The following is a 20,212-nucleotide window of genomic DNA, read 5'->3' as shown; positions in this document are numbered from 1 at the left end:
GTCGGCAGAGGACCTGGAGGGCAGCTTAAAAGCCGCACCCATCTGCCCTCTGGGAGTTTAGGGACAAGTCTGGAAGCACTCCTAGATAACAGCATTACAGTTGGTATCGTCAGGGGCCACACGGGAGCCTTTCTGAGATTGGCTCCATCCCTGTGGAGTTTAGTGAATAGAGGCAGCATCAGGAAAGAGGGAGACCCCGAGTGGACTGAGAGAGTTAGAAGACGGAACGGCATACATGAATATAGACATAAGAGAGTTCTAAATGCAGGCAATTCATCAGCCAATGAAGCTAAATTCTTCCCTAGAGAGTCTATCTGTTCACACAGCGCCAGCTGCTAATATCACCCAGGTAACTTGCAACTAGTTTGGCTAACAGCAAACGATTTTTCCGGGAGACATAACTCCTTCAATGAAGACGAGGTATTTTGTCAGGAGTGGATGGACCAGGTCAGTGAGTGACAGCTGCTCTCCACTGCTGACGGTCCTTTTCTCTATGACTCCCTATGGCTGCTAACACATCAGCCAGTGTGCACTATGAATCTGATGGGGTGATATGATCCACAGCAGCTGTCAACCTTCGTGGCTCAAGGGCTCTTTTTTAAATAAAGTAGCACACGCTAACATGCTAACAGATCTTGGCTCAGAGAAAATGGTTAGGAAGTCCTACTTGATTGTACCAAATCCTTCCTGAGAAGGTGGACCTGCTGTTGAATTCTAATCTCATTATTGTCGGGCCAAGGGAATTGGGAATGTCACTTCACCTCCTTAAACACAAATTCCTGCATCGACAACATGCTAGAAGAAAACACTGAGTATACAAACATGCCTATCAGATGGCAGTGTTCAGAAGAAAAAGATAAACTAGTAATACTCGGTGCTCCTCATGGCTCCACACTTGAGTGGGAAGTGGCCTGACCTGTGATAGAGCACAGGAAGTGTGCTGACTATAGATTTTATAAATGAGACCTATACACTTAGAAAGACCCAGAGAGACAGCCTAGTGGCAGAGAGCTGCTTAAAACGTGCAAGCCTTGGGTTCGAACCCGAGTAGCAAGTAGTATGGGCTCTAATAGGCTTTAATAAAAACCTGGGGTCTACATATTGGGGAAAATGCTGAGATCAGAGAGATGAAGGAGCAAAACCACAGCCAACTCAACCTCCCAGCCGAAAAGAGAGTGAGTTCCTCTCCTCCAGCCTTATCACTTCCTCTCTCCGGCCAGTCATATCACTTCCTGTCTGTCTGTACATACCTCCAGACCTCTATGATTAGCTAGTGGCTACCTCCACCCTCTGATCTTTAGACAAGCTTTATTTGTAAAAGATCTCACCACAGTACCACAAACAGACACACAAGACTCTGAAGACGACAAATAGATACATAAGCGAGAAATACTTCCAAGACAGTCTGTGGCTGTGTAGGGGAATCAGCGTAGCTGGCTACACAACGGCTTCGGTTTCGCTCTACACACTCACACTATGGAGGGAAACACTGCATAAAATCCGAGTAGCTGAAGTTAATTCAGCAGAAGGGAGGAGGGGCAAGGGGACTCAGACTAAATAAAGAGGGCAGTCATGTACTCAGCCTCATGGCTGACTCCACTGCAGCGACTCTGATCTCAGCATTAAGTCACCATGCAGAGTTTAAGGGCTTTGGAGAGTTACAAGAACTCCAAGTCAAAGTTCCCTGTGGCCTGAGATGGGTGAGAAAGGAGGAAGTGAATGTGAAGATGGTAACTTTCACACCCTTGCTCATCAGGCCCTCCCTCAAACAGCTTCCCTTTCCCTTCATCTGGCTGGCTGCTGGTTTGCCCAGGAAGCACCAAGTTCTAGTAAATCATAAAATCTTTTAAGTCCTATAAAATGCGGAGTCATACCTAAGCTCTTTAAAAAGGGCAGATGAAAGTAATTTTGCAAATGTAGTACGGATGTGATTCCCAACATACACACATTTCTTCTCTCTTTCTTCTTTCCTCCCCCATTTCCTTTCTTTCTCTTTTTAATGTCCTCTTCCCTTTAAAGCATCTTATTGCTAAACTGGTATTTAAAGAGAGTCAGCTTAAGTAAGAAAACACGTCTGAAATGAAAACATGTCTACTGTGAAATTTTCTACAAGGCAATCCATAAAGCAGTTTATGCACCGTGATGTGCGCTGATGTGTAAATATCTTTGTGCAAGGAATGCAAGCAATGGGCCACACGGTCAATGATAACTATCTTTGCATAGTTATACAGGTGCATTTTAGATTCTTGTTTGCTTTCAGCAATAAACAAAATTTACATTCTGAAAAGCATGCATTTTAAAATTAAAAAGTAGTTTTTCTTTCTTTTCCCATTTGAGATCCCTGGATCATGAAAGACATAACTAGGCAAAGAACTAGAAAAAAAACCCACAATACTCAGCTTCTTTTTACCTAAAATTTAAAAGAATTACTTTACAATATATTTGAAAAGCATTTTCCCTTGAAACTCTGTACAAATTATTATTCTTATAAAAGAAGGAAGCAAGAGGAGAGAGGGAAGCCAGCTGAGTGTGCCCCAGGGAGCCTAATCCTAGGGGTAGAGGTAGGAGGATCAAGAGTTCAAGGCCAGTATCTCCAACGTGGTGAGGTCAGCTTGGGTTCCAGGAAAGTCCACTTAAAAAAAAAAGAAAGGAAAAGGAAGGAAGAGAAAGAAGAGGAGGGGGAAGAAGAGGACGAAAAGCGCTGCTGAAGGAAAACAGCATTGTGAGATTGTATGTCAAATCCTGTACGTCCTGGAGGCGCTGGACAGAGAAGACCAAGGACTAAGGTAAGCAGAGTAACAGCGGCCATGCCACGCTTTAACCCAGTGAGAGTCCACGGATACTTTAACCTCTCGACATCAGCTTTCATCCAGCATCTGTCAGCTTGTGAGGAAAATTAAACACAAATAATTTCTTCATGGTAGTTAATACTGCTGGGGGTTAATCTTCTTAATCACTGATCCAATTATTTTTTTCAAGAGAAAAAAATGCATGAACAGTAGACCCCCCTCATCTTCCTACGTTCCAACTCCCATTCAGATATCTGGTCTAAGGCTGAGGGGGCGGGGCGAGACGGCCTTGAAGTCCTAGTATTCACTTGAGAGGCTGAGGCAGGAAGGTAACAAGGTCTGCACCTGCCTTAGCTACCTAGCCAGGCACCACTGCAAGAAGTAAGAGTGAAAAAAAAACCCAGATGACTGGCACTTTGTGCGGTGCAGCAAAGCCCTCCTGCTTCGGAGTGGCGCGCTCTCCTGCTGACGTCCGAGAGAACATCCTCCCTGCCCTACCCAGAAGCCCCTTATCATCACCTTAGATGTAAACGCCTGAGGGACAGTTTGACTTAATTATGGACATGTCTGAGCTTTTTCAAATTTTCAGCAAAACAGTGATGAGAAAAAAAAAAAAACCTCTAGAATGTCACGTGACTCTCAAATCTTGGCATTGCTATGACTCTCGAGCCTCCAGAGAGCTCATCTCCCTTATCCGAATAGCACACAGTTCCCCTAAGAGAAACTGGTAGAGTTCACAGGACGGCAAACGCAAGAGCGCTGCCAGGCTTACACCGGGGGACAAGGAACCTGCCCAGCAGCAGGAACTAGTTTAACATCACAAATTTATTATTCCTGAGTTGTAGGTCCCTCTGGCTGACTATCAAGCACATTGAAATCATTAGATTGTCTGGGACTGGACGCATTTAGCAATAGTAGAAAATCAAATAACTATAGAACCAATTTTTATAGGATCAGGGATTTCTGTCAGTGAACTAACTATAGCAAACAGAAATCTTAAATCACACTACCCAAAAAGCTTACACCCTCCAAAGTGAGACACTGAGCGGTAGGTACCCTTTATAGTAAATTACGGACCCGAAAGGCTGTCCTTACAGGGTCCCAAACACCGCTGAATATACTACTCTCTCTTCACACCCAAGGAGGGGGCTGTGCATATAGCAGCATGCTTTCACAAGGCGGGTGTGAGAAACTAATCAGCCCATCTATTCAGAACAGGTACGACGCCAGTGGCTGCCACTGCGGGCAGGAAATTTCTCTTGTGTTTTATGTCACCACAAACTAAAGCGGCCTGGCTCTGTTTTGGTTTGTACACTCTGGATGTCTACAACTAATATATGTTTAAGTGTATACGTGCACTATGCTAAATAAAGACCGTGAATATCAAGACTGATTCATGGGTCTGGAAATAAGTAGCTCAGATAAATTAATCGAAAAATGCCAGAAATAAAACAGGAACTTGACAGGACACGGTGTATTTCCAGATCTTTCTGCACCCAAGTGGTTCCTAAGTGAAAAAGTGGCAATTGAGCCATGCTCCTGCAGGGGTGAACGGAGAGAGAGGAGCAGGTTCAACCGCAGTGATCAGCTTCCAGAATGCCAGGACATCTCATTTCAACAGCGCTATTCTAAGTCAGTTTTTAAAAATATTATCAGCAAGACGGTCTACTTAGAAATTTAAATTTGATTTGATTTTCATTGCTGCATATGTGAGGCAGTTTAAAATTAAACCCTTGTCAACCCAGGAAAATCCACAGTTCTTTGACAAAAAGGATTTGTGTGAAGAAAAAAAAAAACCCACCTCTGATTGTTCCCCTGTTCCTAGTCAATGCTGGGCTCCCATCACTCACCCGGGGCCTTACAAACCCATGGTATTTCACAGGATGCAGAGACCTCTGAAGACGACAGGCTTTCTCTCTCTCTCTCTCTCTCTCTCTCTCTCTCTCTCTCTCTCTCTCTCAGTGGGGCAGTGTAAGAGGAGGGGAGTGGGAGGGGACGCAGAGATCCCACACAGCAAAACTTAACAGGTTCATTATCTGCAATTGGCGAAATGAAATTTCATTCTCTCATTAGCACTGGCTCATGAGCAAGGCTATAAGGTTCAGTTATCTTTAATTAAAAAGAATCAGGTAAAAAGAGAGAAAGGGAGAGAGCTGGATATATTCCGAAAATGCAACTTCTCTGTCTGGTAATTGTAAGTAACCTGCCAGGCTGAGCTCCCAGAAGCACGCTGTGCCCCAATGGCAGGTCTGGACTTTGTACCGCACAGACTGTGTCCCTCCAAGTCTCTCCACTTCATACCTGACCTTGAAGGAATCCTCACATTTAACAGCCACGGGGACCCAAAGAAACTGACCGACCACTCAATACAGGCCAGGCCTCGTAATTGGAGAAAAAAAATCCTCTGTCCAAGGATAGAAACAAAGAACTAAATAAATAAACGGCAGTTGTTTTGTGACGACTGAGGGACCAGTAGGAAAGGTGTTTCAATCCATTAGAAAACGAAAACTGCACTGAATAAATTTGTATTATCTTTGCTATATCCCCAAAAGGGTTTATTCCTTACCATCATTTAGAAAAGCTTCCTTCCGCTCTTTCTGTATTTCATCAGGTCTTTTAACATACATGAGGTATACTCCCATTTAAATACAAGTACCTGTTATACAAGCTAAAAGTGGATGTAAATCAGAATGAATGTTTCAAGCCATTCGCTATATCTTTTGAGTGTGATTACTGCCAATGTCCACGTGGTGTGTGTGTGTGTGTGTAGGTGGGGGAGGAGGGAGGGAGAGAGGGAGAGATCACGAGCTTGTGTCAGCACATATATCACAGGGTGCACACGGAGACCAGAGGACAAGGACGGTCCTTGCCTTCTCCCTGGTTTGAGACAGTCTCCTGATAGCTGGATCAAGCTCCGCAGGCCTCGGTCTGCCTCCCATCTCGCCGAGATTAAGGGCTGATGTGGGCTTTGCCATACTTGGCTTTCCAAGGGTTCTGGGGATTCAAACTCGGAACCTCATGATTGCACAGCGAGTGTTTTCCCCACTGAGCCATTTCCTCGGCCGATAGACGACTTTAACGTTCACTTTTTGCTTAGTGTAACCCGTTAATTGAACAGAAGTCAAGGATGATATAACCATCTCTTATGAACCATGATTGTACTACAGTGAATCTATTCATTAGACTCTGGCTGGGATTTTCTTCAGTGGAGTCAGGGGAATAGCCTGCACTGGTTCTGTGATAGTAATTAATGGAAAATAAAATGAAGCCGTGTTTATTGAAATCTCTTCCCATTTTCAAGTCAACCTCGGAAAAAGCAACGTGAGACAATCCACACGATGTGTACGTACTCTGGTCATGATGTCCTCAATTCTTTTCTCGAGCTGAGACCACACCAAGGTCAGGGGAAGGGTGTGGTATTTTTGACCCTGCAGACTGATACTACCCTTCAAGATGGGACTGTACTTTCATGTATTCGGCATTTATTTTACGACATAAATATTAAGTGTGCTTTGTTGAGTCTAAATGTTGACCACAAGAAGAGCAGGAGTGAACTGGCCATCTCCTGTGACCAGTTTGGTGCCCAGTCCAACGGTCATCAGAGAGGCTTCATCAACCAAGTGATAGAAAGAGACCCAGAGACCCACAGCCAACATTTGGCGGAGTTCAGGGAATCCTGTAGAAAGGGAGAGAAAGGATTATAGGAGCCAGAGGTGTCAGGGCCAACACAAGAAAACTCACAGAACCAACTAATCTGGGATCACAGAGACTGAACCCACAACCACAGAGCCTGCATGGGACTGACCTAGGCACTCTGCATATATGTGACAGCGGTGCAGCTTGATCCTCTTGTGGGACTCCTAATAGTGGGAGCAGGGGCTGTCTCTGACTCTTTTGCTGGCTTTTGGGACTTTACTCCTCATACTGGGTTCCCTTGGGCAGTCTTAATACAAGGGGATGTGCTTAGTCCTACTGCAACCTGATGTGACAAATGTTTTATTGATATCCATGAGAGCCCTGCCATAAAAATCATACGTAGAAATGGAGTGGAAGTGGATGGGAAGGCAGAGGGGTGGTGAGGGGAGGGACTGGAAACTGCAGCCTGGATTTATTATTTATATATAATAAATAGGTTAAAAAAAGCATTGTGAAAAAAACAAAAAAAAGGAATAGCAGTTACCAATTCACACAGACAATGTATTTCTTTAAAATACTAAGGTTTAAAAATTATCCTCTTTCGAAGAGAGAATTTTAGGAAATTATTTGCTTGCTAAACAGATGTAAACTATTTGCTAATCATATTTTTTTTCTTTGCCATCATCATTTCTCTGCACTATGGGAAAGTTTAGTGGCCAACTACTATAGAAACACCCTCCAGCCTTCTCAGACAGACACCAGGCTTAGAATCTCCTCTGAAGGCATCACACAAGAAACCACAGTTAGTTAGACGACACACCTGCATATCCTTATTCTAGCAATCCAGTTTAAATGCTGAAAAAAAAAAAAACTGGATTTCAACTTTACCAAAGTCCACAGTCTTAGTGATCTTTTAGGTTTTTTTTTTTTAAAAAAAAAAACTAAACATCTAGCACAGTAAAGAAAAAAATCGTAATGTATAAAGTAATAACATTTCAGCCATTTCTAGTCTACAACGCTAAAAAGCACTTTGTAGTCATTTATTCTACATCATAATTTGAGAACATATTTGCCAAAATCTAATGGACTTTTTATTCATTTTAAATCACTCTGGCAAGAATTAGTCGATGTTTGAACAGGGCGTTTTAAATGGATTCTTTCAAAAGAAAAGATGTAAAACCTTTCAAACCGATTGTAAAGGAAACAAACACTAAGACTTCCATAGCTTACCTTGCTGTATTAGAGATTAAAATATTAATTCTGTAGGATTAGTTGGATTTTAAGAAGCACAATCAAACTATCTAACACAAGCAGCAAGGCGAATACTGAATTGGCCACGAGAACTCATTGTAGAGGCTATGCACCCATTTCAACCACTGCTAGTCAGCATAGTTATAAAATCCCATCTTTTAGGGCTGGGGCGGGGCGCTGCTGCAGGTGAGTTCCTACAGTGGTTGCCTAGAATGCAGAAAGCCCTGGGTTAGGTCCCCAGCGCTCCAGAAACCAGGTGTAGTGGCATGCTTGTAATCTCAGCACTCAAGGGTTATAGGCAGGAGGACCAGCATTCAAGACCATTATCGGGGCTCCGATCAGCGTGAGATGTATAAAATCCCATCTCAAAACAAACAGTGGCCACACAGAGTGCACCTTATACGTATACAGGCTGCTGTCGACAAGGAATCCCAGGACAATATACAACATCTGGGGTACATTTTTCTAGGAAGAAAAGTTCACTCACAAACACACATTTCACAGTGTAGTTAAAACAAATATAATTTCTTAATTGACTTAACCTCACCAGATTGTAAAATATTTGTGTAACTGGTTACACACTACAAGCCTAAAAGAATTAGGATCCGATCTCATGTTCCCCTTGCCATGTCTGATACCTGGATGTGCTCACAGGGACCTCCAAATGCACACAGCTGCCTACCCCACGTTAGTGTACTGCTCGCCTACTTTCATCCCAGAGTTAGGAGGCGGGATTGTCTGTGAGCCAGCAGACAAGTTGACTCGGCAATGAAGAGCACTTGCGGCTCATCCAGAGCTGGCGTACAGTTCTCAGCACCCAAGCTGTGCTGCTCCCAACTGCCGGGAGCTTCAGCTTTGAAGGATCCAATGATCTCTTCCGGCCTCCTAGGATACCCACATATACCTGTGTACACACGTGCACAGAATCACACACATAACACCTAAAAGGTAAAATCTTCTTGGGAGGTGTATGAAATAGTTACCTCAAATTCAACAGTAAACGCTGATGCGCAGAGACTTTCTAGAGTACTCCCAGCACGTGCCTTAGGACTACATTCATAATACATAACTGCACCTCACTAGTCTGTGCTTAAAAAAAATTACTTAGCCTTCTAAATGAACGTATCAAAATGTAAACTCTCAGACAACTAGAAAGATACTGCATTGATGTGGTGGCTGTGTTTTTACCTCTTATAATTATTAATTCCTAACATTCTGTAAAACTATCCCAAAGTCTCCTTTGTTACACTAAGAGTTTGTCACTATTGTTGTATTTGAATAGCCAGGATCCTTGGGTTAGTTTTAAATCAAGGACTCCTGGGAGGAGGCAGGCCTTCACACCTGTAAGCTAAGTGCACACCTTCCTATCATTAAAGGGAAGTCTAATGTTTGCGGTGTTGTCTCTCTTCCTTTCCACCCTTCTTTCTTGTTTCTTCCTCTTTTGGTGTCTTTACTGAAAGGAAAGTCAGAAGTCAGAGGAGAACGCAAACAATCCAGCACAGAGAAACGCCGCACACTTACATACCGACCGGGAGGAAATTTGGTAAAGCGCTAGCTTCGTTTCTGTTGCTGTGAGGAAGAACCCCGACACAGAGCAACCCAGGGGAGAAAAGGTTCACTTTAGCTCACAAAATCAAGGCACAGTCGATCACAGCAGAGCAGGCGAGGCACCAGGAGCCTAAAACAGTGAGCCCATCACAGCCACAGCGAGAGCAGCGAGAACGAATGCACGGATGCTCAGCCTGCTTCCTCATCCTCATCCAAACAGCACCAAACCCAGGGGATGCGGGGGCCCACTGATAGGCTGGGTCCTTCCCATGGCAATTAAGACAGAGGTTCTCAACGTTCCTAACACTGCGGCCCTTTAATACAGTTCCTCGTGTGGTGACACCCCGACTATGAGATTGTTTCGTTGCTACTTCCTAACTGTAATGAACTGTAATATAAGTATCCGATGTACAAGGTATCGGATATGGGACCCTACGGAAGTTGTGACTTACAGGTTGAAAACTGTTGATTAAGACAGTCAGGATAAGCCCCAAAGACATACCCATATGTCCACCTGATCTAGACAATCTGTCCTTGAGACTCTCTCCCCTGGTTAGTTCAGGTCATGCCAAGTTGACAAAACTATCAGAGGTAGCTTCCCTGCAAATGCCTACTTAATACCAAGCCGTTATATAATACATACACACAGTGTGTAAATGAGTATGTGAACACTACAGTATATTATAAAACAATTTCGTAAAAGCCCTACTAATGGAGGCTTAGAGAGATTGCTTAGTAGTTAAGAGGGCCTTAAAGAGGACCAGAGTGCAGTTCCAACACCCACCCACCCATAACTACAGTTCCAGGGGATTTGATGCCCTCTTCTGGCCTATAGGCAACTAGACACACATGCAGTGCACATAAATACATTCAGGCACACACACACACACACACACACACACACACACACACACACACATGTACACGCACACAAACACACACACCCTTAAAAAAATTCTACAAATGCTAAAATTACATCCAGACCAGACAATTGTTAAATACATAAGCTTGCTATTGAAGAGAGTATCATACCTCCTGAGGTCAAATGTATCCTAAAACCCAGAGAATCAATAGAAATTAAAAGATAAAAAAAATGATTAGAGCTCCATTCTCTTACCAAATGGTTCCCAGTAGTGTGTGATTTAATTTTAATTCTCCAGTTTAAAAAAAAAATCTTGGTAATAACAAATTCCAATTGCTCTGCTTAGCTGCCTATTAGCAGGCTAGTTGGTATTGATATAATACTGCAGTTAATTGTGCCTTCTAGATTTGAGGAGCAGGACCACGCTGCAGCAAACCTAGAAATCCAATTAGATAATGCAAAGTGAATTTTGTTCCGTCAAGTTTCGGTGTTCGAGTTCTTGTATTCGGTGAACTGAAGCAAGCTTCCCTGTTGGCATGTCAAATACTTCTTCGGGAGATGCACGGAAGCACTACGAAGACCGGGGAGCCACGGGGGAATGCATAATGGGGAAGAAGGGGGAACATTTCTCATTTTGAAATATTCAGGATTTCTAGCAAATGAAGTAACTGCAAGTTAGATCTCCCTCCTTCAAAAAGGTTTATGAAGCCCCGGGCAACTGGTGTTCAAGCTGCCTGTAGCTCTCAAGCCCACAGGACTAAACTAGAGTGAAATAGTAAACCCCAACTTTAAAAACACATTGCTATATCATAATCTTAAAAAGTCATAATTAAAAAAAATCCAGATTGCTGAAATGCTGACGACATTTTTCTATTCTGCCCCCTCCCCTCCCGCAAATACACAGCAGTCAAATGAAAGTATGAGAAACTAACACTTGGTCTTATATTCTTGGCATCAAGCTTCCTTTCTAACTTAAAAAGTAAGATGACTTTTTAGACAGTTTTAAATTACAGGAGTTCTGACTGAAAAGCACAAAATGTGTAATATATTATCATAATATCTAGCATATGCATTATCGTGGTATCATAATTACAGACTACACATCAACTTCAAACACATAAACATGTCTATACATACACAGTGGTATGCAGAGGGAGATAGGCACCTTATTAGATACAACCCTTCTGTCCCTCTACGACTGTAACGGTGTTCTAAGAATATTCGTCTCCTCCGTATTTCCCAGGATGAACTATTTACCACTTGAACTTCTTGTGAACCAGTTCTCAGGTCAACCCATTTACTGAGATCTGCTGAAGATGCTACACAGACCCCCCACCACCCGCCGTCTCGTGGCTGAAGCAGCAAAAGTTGGTTTACTAAGGACATCACTGTCATGGCCACTGGCATGTCATTCTTACCAAGCCCCATGCCAATACTGTGGCCTTTGAGTCTGCTGGTGACCCTACCCTTCAGTCACCTTTTCCACACTTTGTCTGTAATCTTAAATCCTCTCTCATCTCACCAAGCATCCATCCTCCACTCTAGAGCAATTCTCCTCCCAAAAACCTCACCCTGTTTGTATTCAGCCTCTGTGCCCGTCTCATGGGTAAACTTTATCCTAGCCTCTAGAGACGATTATCTTCTACTGGCATTTAGCCTGGACTCTGTTTCCATATTTTTCCTTACCACTCAGCTCCAACAATACATATAACTCAGTCTTTCCGGGTTCAGGTTTGTTCATTTTTTTATGGTCTCCAGGACTGGCCATGGTTTTTCATGCTCTTACACACGGTGTTCCTCCGTGGTACCCCCCACCTTGTCCCCTTTTAAAAAACAAGCATCATGCTGGCATTCAGTCCAAAGGAAATTAGATACTGGTTCTCTGTGATTTCACAAGATCCAGTGGGGTCGGCTGTGAGTTCTCCTCTTAGCCGGTACAGTTCTTTACATCTGGCCTGCAAATCTGCGGCAGGTGTGTGTGTATTTCTGTTTACCTAAGACCGGGTCTTGTGAGTGAGATCGTCATCTGTTTGCTGTGCAGCTCAGGACACTTGAAAGCAAAAGGGTGATAATGGCTAAAGGACAAAGACTATAAACTGAAATAAACAACCATCCTAATAGCAGACCACACAACCTACACTCCAGGCAAGGGCTCGGACAGCACCTCTAAGTTCATCAAGTGCCAGACTCCCTCGAAGGGAGACGTCCCAGCTGCGCTGACCTTTCTGTTCCTCACTCTAAACTTGGGCATTCTGTGCGTCTTGTTCCTTCCACTTGGAACACTCTTGCCTCGGATTCCCAAGGCAGGCTTCCCTGACCAGCTGTCACAGGGTTTGACTGAAGCAATCCCGCTAGAGTTTGCAGACCACCATTCCAATATGCTCCACCTGAATGCCTTAAGGTCAGTGCTGAAGGGTGAATGAAAGGGGTGGCAGAAACGAGGAGGTGGGACCTAGATAGGGAAGCAGGGCAGTAGGAGCATGTCCTTGGGGGCCACATCTTTCCCTGACCCTAGCCATCCCGCTACCCTCGCTTCCTTGACACAGGGTGAGCCAGTCTTCTCCACCTCTTTTCCCTCCCATGACACTGAAACCTCTGAGACCGTGAGCCAAAATACATCTCTCCTTGTTGTTTAGTGTAGGTATTTTACGACAGTGCCGAAAATGCTAACCAACACAGAGGGTGTAATGCTGCCCCTGGCCTACCACTTGTTAGGACAATGATCCCGAATACAGGGCTGACTGAGGCAGCTTCATCTGTACAGCCAGGTTACATCAAATTGGCATTCAAAGGTTGTCACGATTAACACTCTATAGAGAATATTTATCTGATCCAAATTAAGAATTCAATACATGGTAGCCACAACTTGTTGTCACTACTTAAAACCGTGTAGTATGACCAAGACCTACAGCAATGAATTAATGGAAAGCACTTAGTAGATATTTCAAATATTCAGAGTAAATTATTAAATAGAAGTTGATATGTAAAGGTTTCTGCCTGTTCCTTCTCACTTCAAAAGCCTCGGAAGTTACTTTAATGACTAAATCAACAAAACCCCACCCAGTTCCTGAACCACTCATTGAATTGCCTTCAAAATGTGGCCACAACTCTCTTCTCCAATCATATTCCACCGTTCTTCACCAATAAAAAACTGACTTCCTTCCTGGTGTCAGTAGGTCCAGTCAGTCTGGTTCTCTCTTGCCTCTCCAGCTGGTCTAACCCACTGACATTCTGCTGCTATCGAAGGCTCTCCTTTTGTTTTCCCTCTCAACTTTCACCGAGCTCTTTAAAGACCTCCTTTTTGTGAGTACTGCATTGTCAACCACACAGGCACACGGCTCATCTCTCTTAGAAGAGACCCAATGTCCTTGTCATTTCTGCGTCTCCAGAGGACAGCCTGGTGGTACAGAAAAAGGCCTCAACACATTATTCTGAGCAAATGGGAAGCTGAGGGTTGGGAGGTGTTAAGAGGTCTAGATCCTTCTCTCTCTCTTTCCCCCTCCCTCCCTCCTTCCTCCCCCCCCCCCCGCCTCTCTCTCTCTCTCTCTCTCTCTCTCTCTCTCTCTCTCTCTCTCTCTCTCTCACACACACACACACACACACACACACTTAACAGTTATTACTATGGACATTACTGTGGCCCTATCAGGTGAAGACTTAAAAACATCTTCAGTATTCTCTGTTATTTATCACCTCCAACCACCATAGCAACGGATAACACTTAGTAAACACTCAAAACTGTGATACACAAATGTTGGATGAGTACCATGTTTATAATATGATAGCAAGAGACGAGGGGTGTGGCAAGAGGAGTGTCAAGATTGGCATCTGAGAAAAGCCAGTTAGTTGGCAGAGAAAACCTGGAAACTCTTCCCCACCTGAGCTAAGGAAACAGACAGCACATGGGAGAAGAGCTCATGCCGTGCGGCCTGAGGAGAAGGTGTTTTGCCGTGCTGATGGTGGAAAGGATCTGAACCGTTAAGCAGCCGGGCTTCTGAGAACCTGCCCCAGCTCACTATCCGACTTCAACCTCTAAGAGTGATTTTTTTTTCTTCCGTAGTAAACTGCCTCTGTTTCTCCCCTTGCTCATGTGTCCCTCACCCAGTTCACTGTCCTAGAACACAATAACCTGGACACCTCAGTGGCTGCAGTTCAGACTCCCATCCCTGCTTATTACAACATCAGCGTCTCCCAATTCCTGCAGAAATCTGGCTACGTTAATACTCCTCTTTTTCACCCTTCCCCTCTTGTACCTTAATAAAAAAATTATACAATTGCTCCATTCATGGCCGTCATCAATTGCACACAAGAGATCCAAATTCTTTGTTTGGCTACTTTTCTGTTGTCAGACTGTACATTCAATCTTCGGGAGTAAGAATTAGCATTCAAAATATGAACAAAGACAATTATCTGCTTTGAAGCTGAATGATCATAATTTCCCTGCGCTCAGCTATTCACATTCTGCTGACCATTTTTTTTAATTTTTTTTTAATAACAACTAAGTTAGAATCTGCAAACAGCTCAGTCACTAGTGCCTCAAACTGAAAATTTTGCTTTCCATTTCTGATGCATTCCTTTCTCTCCATCCAATATGCTACACGATGCAGCTTAGACACAAAGCCACGCTCTCCCTCTCTTATCCACATGGCCAGCCTACCAGACAAAGTAGTGATTCCAATCCAACTGCTGCTCCACAGGCTGGCCTATAGGTAAGTTTATGGGGAGTTTTCTTGATTACGGATGAATGTGGTGTGGGAGCGCCCAGTCCACTGTGAGCGGTGTCGTTCCTGATCCTAGGAGGGATGAGGGAGGCAGCTGCAGTATGCAGTCCTTCTTCAAGACTCTGTTTCAGTTTCTGGCCCCCGCTTCTTGCCTTGCCTTTCCTCACTGATGGACTGTAAAGCACACGCTGAAATACACCCTTCTCTGGCAAACTGCTTGTGGTCCTGGTGTTCACCACAGCAATGGCAAACACACCAGGACACAGTTCCTTGAGACACTCTGGTGTTTTTCCTCACATGACTACCGGATTAAGGAACAGCTTTGTTTCGTTAGTTTCTTTTTGCCAAGTAGAGAAGGTGTGCTTGTACTTTGCATATTATGAGCATCCTCTATGGACTAAGTAAGGGGCAGATGGGGGGTGGGGCACAGCTGAAAGTGCGGTGGTACCCGACCCTGCCAAGTCTCTCAACAGAAAACTATTCCCACAGAACCAACGAATGCAGCGAGTTGGGGACTATTTATAGAGGAGCCACAAATAAATGCAGCACCTCACTTTAGGTTATTTGACAAAATAATAGTAACAACAACAACAATAATCAGTCTCCCATAAATTGAGCACCAAGGAGAGAGCAGAGATACTTTATGATCAGGGAACAAGATTCAGACTCAGTCAGTGTTCTGAAGCTTGAAAAAAAAGAGTTTTTTACTCCCCCCCCCCTACACACATACTGGGGGGGGCAGGCTTTAGGTGATCTATGAACTCAAATTCCTTAGACTTAATGACCTGGAGTTTTTATTTCTGGGTGGGAGCCGGACAGTTGGAAATGGAAAGTGGCTAAAAAAACAAAGGCCTTCTAAGGCCTCACTGGAGGAAGGCCACTGGAGGCTTTGTGTTCTTGCTAAGCGACAGTTTCAAGCAAATGGCATCTGCACTTGAACAAGGTCTCACGGTGAGGAGCATCATCACTGGGTGATGTGACCGGCTCTACCTCACTGAGATCCGTCAACCCAGCCAGAAACACCAAGTTAAGCTAGATTCCTTTCATCTTCTCACCATGTTTCTCACAGAAAACCTCTTGCAGAGAAATAGTTGCTGAGTTGGTCCTATCACAAACGCCCTGAATTTAGGGTGTTTGACCTCTGTATAAAAAGTGATCATTTTGTGCACGGGTCTGCCCAGTACTGAACATCGGAACAGAAACTCTAAAGCTATGGTCTGTCAACATTTCCACTACAAACCTTTCTTTCCAGAGCTTACAATCCAGCACTAAACAGTCAGGGGTAACACCTGGGGAAAACGGTGTCACTCTGAAAAACACTTGTTTTATTTAATTAAAAGAATGTTCTGCTCTCTTCAAGTCTAAACACAAGAGCTTAATAAATGACGACCTTAAAATACCCAGTTAAGGCTAAGCTTTCTTGTAAACTACAAATAGAATGTCTAAACCTTGCCTTCCTAACTTGTCCTGAGGTAACAAACACTTGTCATCCTAGACTTCCTGAAGTCGCCCCTTCCACATCCATTCATCCAATCCCAGTGCCTTGGCATCTTCAGCAGATCTTGAATCTGCTTCTTTTGTCTCAACAACCACCTGGCTAAACAAGGTCATACATGATCCAGACTATTATCATGAGACTCCTGCTATCTGCTCCGCAAACCAGCACACGCACACTTCCTGCAGGGAGCTGCAGTGATCGTCCCAAGACACAAATATTGCCAAGCCTTCCCCTACTTAATCCTTCAGTGGCTTCCCACAGTTAAGATGTAAACTCTTCTCATGGTCCCCAAGATCCAGCCCTTTGCAGCATCACTCTGTCTAGTCTCCCTCCCCATGGTTCCTCTGTACTGATCTTCCAGTTTCTCACCGTATCCTCGCTACTTCGTTTCTCAGAAACTTTGCACACGCGGCTCCTCTTGCCCCACCCCCAATTCATCAACTTCTCTTGGTCAAATTTTTAGAATTCAGCTCAGAAGGCAGTTATTAAATAAGACTTGCATGCTCAAATTTCTCCGTTTTCTTGTCTCCTATAGTTTTCCTTTGTACACACGTGTATTCATGGGTTTCTTTCAGACAACAGTTGTCAGTGAAAATAATCATATGATAGAGTTGTGGATATAACTCAGTTGACAAAAATGTATGCCTGCCACGCACAAAGGTTTCCGGGCACACCACAAACCCAGCATCTTGATACCTGACTGTAATCCCAACCCTTAGGAGGTAGAGGTAGAAAGATAAAGAGCTCAAGGTCATACAGAGTTCAAGGCCAGCCTGAGCTATAAGAGAGTCTGCCTCCAAAAATAAAACAAATCAGATTAAAATGCTTACTTGGGTCATTTTACATATCATTCGCCCTAGAAAAGCAGCAAGAGCCTCAGAAAGAGAGAGTTTTGTCTTCACTTGTTCCTCAAAATGAACACAAAGGAATCTTCAAAGGACTCTTTAGTTCCAGCAACACCAACAATACAAGACAGAAGTGGCCCTGGCTGGACTGAGCCCAGCACAATTGGTGGCAGCAGAGCCAGAACTTTCTCTGGGTAAGGTAGGTCATTCTGGCCAACTCAGGCCTTCTGGAGGGACCAAAGAGGCCAGGTGCAGACCCACATCCAAGAGGAGCAGGTTCTCAATGGATGGAAGGACCTGCAGGCACACTGTAAAAGTACCAGAAGGCAGAGGGAAAACCTAGGAGTTCGCATCTGAGTCTTCCCTAGCTGGACCTCGTCCAACACTGATTCTCAAGAACCCCTAGGTTGATTTTATTGTAGAGAAGTAACAGTCCCTGATTTACACGCTTATGACATCGACACCCTAAACTGCACAGGCTACTATTTGCTGGTAAGTCATCGTCTCCTGACACACAGCGTCCTTTTTCATACTGTGCTGGTAAATCTTGAAAAAAAAAAATCTTAGTTTGTCTTTGGCTAATTACAGAAATGATAAGTTATACTAGATCCACAGACAAACTTATCAAATACAGTGGGCAAAAACATGAAGCTACGCTTACCTCACAGACAGGTGGGCACAGTTTATTACATATCAACACTAATAAGCTATCTAGACAGGTGCTATGATATGTCTCCACTTCTTTTCCCAACTTCTTGAGACTAGAGTCTCATGTAGCCCTAGCTGGTCTTGAACTTGATACAAAGCCAAGAGTGACCTCCTTCAGCTTCCCAAATGCTGGGATTATAGGTAGGCTTCACCTTGCTTGGGACATTTTGAACATAACTAGCTTTGGCAGGTTTTCCTTTTTTCTTTTCAGAAAAATAGGGGTTAGGATTTCCAGCAGTATATACAGCGCTCTTTTATAAAACGGTATTTGATGATTTGAGAAAAAATAAATTTCAATATTCATCTCATTGAATCACTTTGAGAGCAACCATGATTTTAAAAAAAAAAAATCAACCATCGCTGCAAACACACTGAAAAGGAAAATTTATTGTTTTATCAACTTAGGTGACTTAGGTGGGGCTCCACTTCAGAGGAAAATTTTATTGTTTTATCAATTTAGGTGACTTAGGTGGGGCTCCACCTCAGTGAAGTCAGTCTCAAGTACAGCAACTTACAGACTTAAGTTGTGGCTTCAGCCACAACTGATAAGGGGACCTCCTCCTGGGAGTCTTCTTGGACGGTCGTCACAAGCTTTTACACTCAACTTCCTGACGCTAACTTTCCAAAAGTAAAGTTAATCAAACACATCGTGTAGATGCAACGCTCATTTTGCTAAAGGCACCTGACTAGACTCCCACCACTGCTCTGCTTCTGTGTCCCGGAACCCTTAGCTGTCTTCCACTCCCTTCTGCGTCTGACCTGGACTCAGGCAGTGGGCATCGAGGGCGGGGCGGGGGGGCGGTGGTGATGAGGAACTCGAGGGGGCTGTAACGGTTCATTCTGCTAAGGGTGGGGGTGGGTCAGCCTGGGGAGGTGGGAGCAGTGCAGTTCGCGCCGCCAACTGCTGGGTGAGCGTAGCGCAGTGGCCGGATCCCGGTAACTAAAGTTCGGAGCAGCTTGACTAAACCCTCAAAGCCCGGCACTGTCAAGGCTAACACCAGCGCCGAGAGCGGCAGACGGATGCGTCCCAGCGGAGCGCGCCTCTCGGCGTCAGGCTGATGGAGGGGGCAGCGAGGGGCGGCCGGCAGCCGGCACAAGTTAGGTCCTTGGCCGGAGCAGCCCAGCCAGGGCCCGAGGGAGAGGAGCCCGCTCGGGATCCGCAGGACAACCCGAGAGCTCCGCGAGCGGAGCGGGGGTTCCCCAGCGCCCGGGTGCGGGGACGCCGATCGGGGTGGGGACCCGTGTCTCCCCTGTCCGGGAATCGAAGGGACAGCGGGTGCCGGGCGAGGCCTCAGCGGCAAGTCGCACCCGGCTCCCGGCCACGGGAGTTGCGGGGAGGCGGCGCCGTGGGCTGGAGCCCGACGCGGACAAGCTGGGGGCGCCCCCGGGGCGAGCACCCGGGCTGGGCGGGGACCTCCGGGGAGGCTGGACCGCGGGGCCTGCTCCACCGGACCACGGCGGCGGCGGCGGCATCTCGCCTCCTGCAGGCCTGCACGCGCCACAGGCCGCAGCTGGGACCAACCCCGCGTCCTCCCGCCGCCACTGCGGGGTTCGCTGCTCCGAGTCGGACACGGAGCAGCCTCGGTCCCCGGGACCCGACTCTGTCCCGCGATTGCGTCCCGGCAGTGCCGGCGTTAGAGCGTCCGCCTTTGCTGCCGCCGCCGCCGCCGCAGCAGCAGCAGCGCGGGTGACGGCGCGGAACCCGGGGCGGGGACGCGCGGGAGGAAGGGGCGGCCAGGGGGCGGGCCGGCGGGCGGCCAAAGGGGGTACCCGCGGTGTGGGGCTAGGCGCCCCCGATCGGCCGGCGCAGGGCCAGCACCACCTGCGGAGCTGCGGCGCCCACGCGGCCGCGACCCCGCCGCCCCTCGCTCCCGCCACACGCGCGCGCAAACAAAACAAGTTGCAGGTCGCCGCTGCCGGAGGGGGGCCGGGCGGGTCACTCACCCTCATCCTGCTCAGCGGGCTCGGGTCGTCGGGCCGCGAGGACAGGGAAGACCAGAGGACCACGAGCCCCAGGAAGCTTCCCACCACCAGCAAACTGCGTAAGATGAACCCGATCTTCAGCCTCATCTTCCTCCGGCGGCGAGAGACACACAGCCCGGCGCAGCCGCCGCCACCGCTCTCCCCTCCCTTCTTCCCCCTCCCCCGGCCCTCCTCCTCCTCCTCCTTTTTCCCCCACCCGGATCGCTACGCCCGCCGCCCTCCCCACCGCCTGCCCTCTCCAGCTCCAGATCCGGAACTCCCCTCGGCTTTACCTTCCCCTGGCTCTCTCCCTCCACCCCCTCCCCGCGCCTGCCTCTGCTCTCCGCTGCCGCACCCCCCTCCCCTCCGGCGGCCTCCGCAGAGCTCTGACC

The 20,212-nt window shown here is 46.2% G+C and overlaps 1 protein-coding gene across 2 annotated transcripts in view; it reads right to left on the bottom strand.

Moving 5' to 3' along the window:
• Positions 1-19,995, bottom strand: part of Galnt7 (polypeptide N-acetylgalactosaminyltransferase 7) — a 122,240-nt gene extending 102,245 nt beyond the window's left edge. Inside the window, exon 1 of one of the 2 annotated variants that reach the window (XM_085680324.2) lies at positions 19,803-19,995. In XM_085680324.2, the coding sequence (XP_085536450.1) occupies positions 19,803-19,928 (126 nt within the window). In that variant the 5' untranslated portion in view covers positions 19,929-19,995. The remainder of the gene's footprint in view (positions 1-19,802) is intronic. The other variant, XM_085680323.2, reaches the window with a different exon arrangement.
• Between the last annotated feature and the right edge of the window lie 217 nt (positions 19,996-20,212).

The sequence above is a fragment of the Myodes glareolus genome, chromosome 23 (genome assembly GCF_982192425.1).
Source record: "Myodes glareolus chromosome 23, mMyoGla1.1, whole genome shotgun sequence".
Taxonomy (NCBI): domain Eukaryota; kingdom Metazoa; phylum Chordata; class Mammalia; order Rodentia; family Cricetidae; genus Myodes; species Myodes glareolus.
Note: the sequence above shows the minus strand (reverse complement) of the source record. Positions and strands in the feature narration are given on the sequence as shown.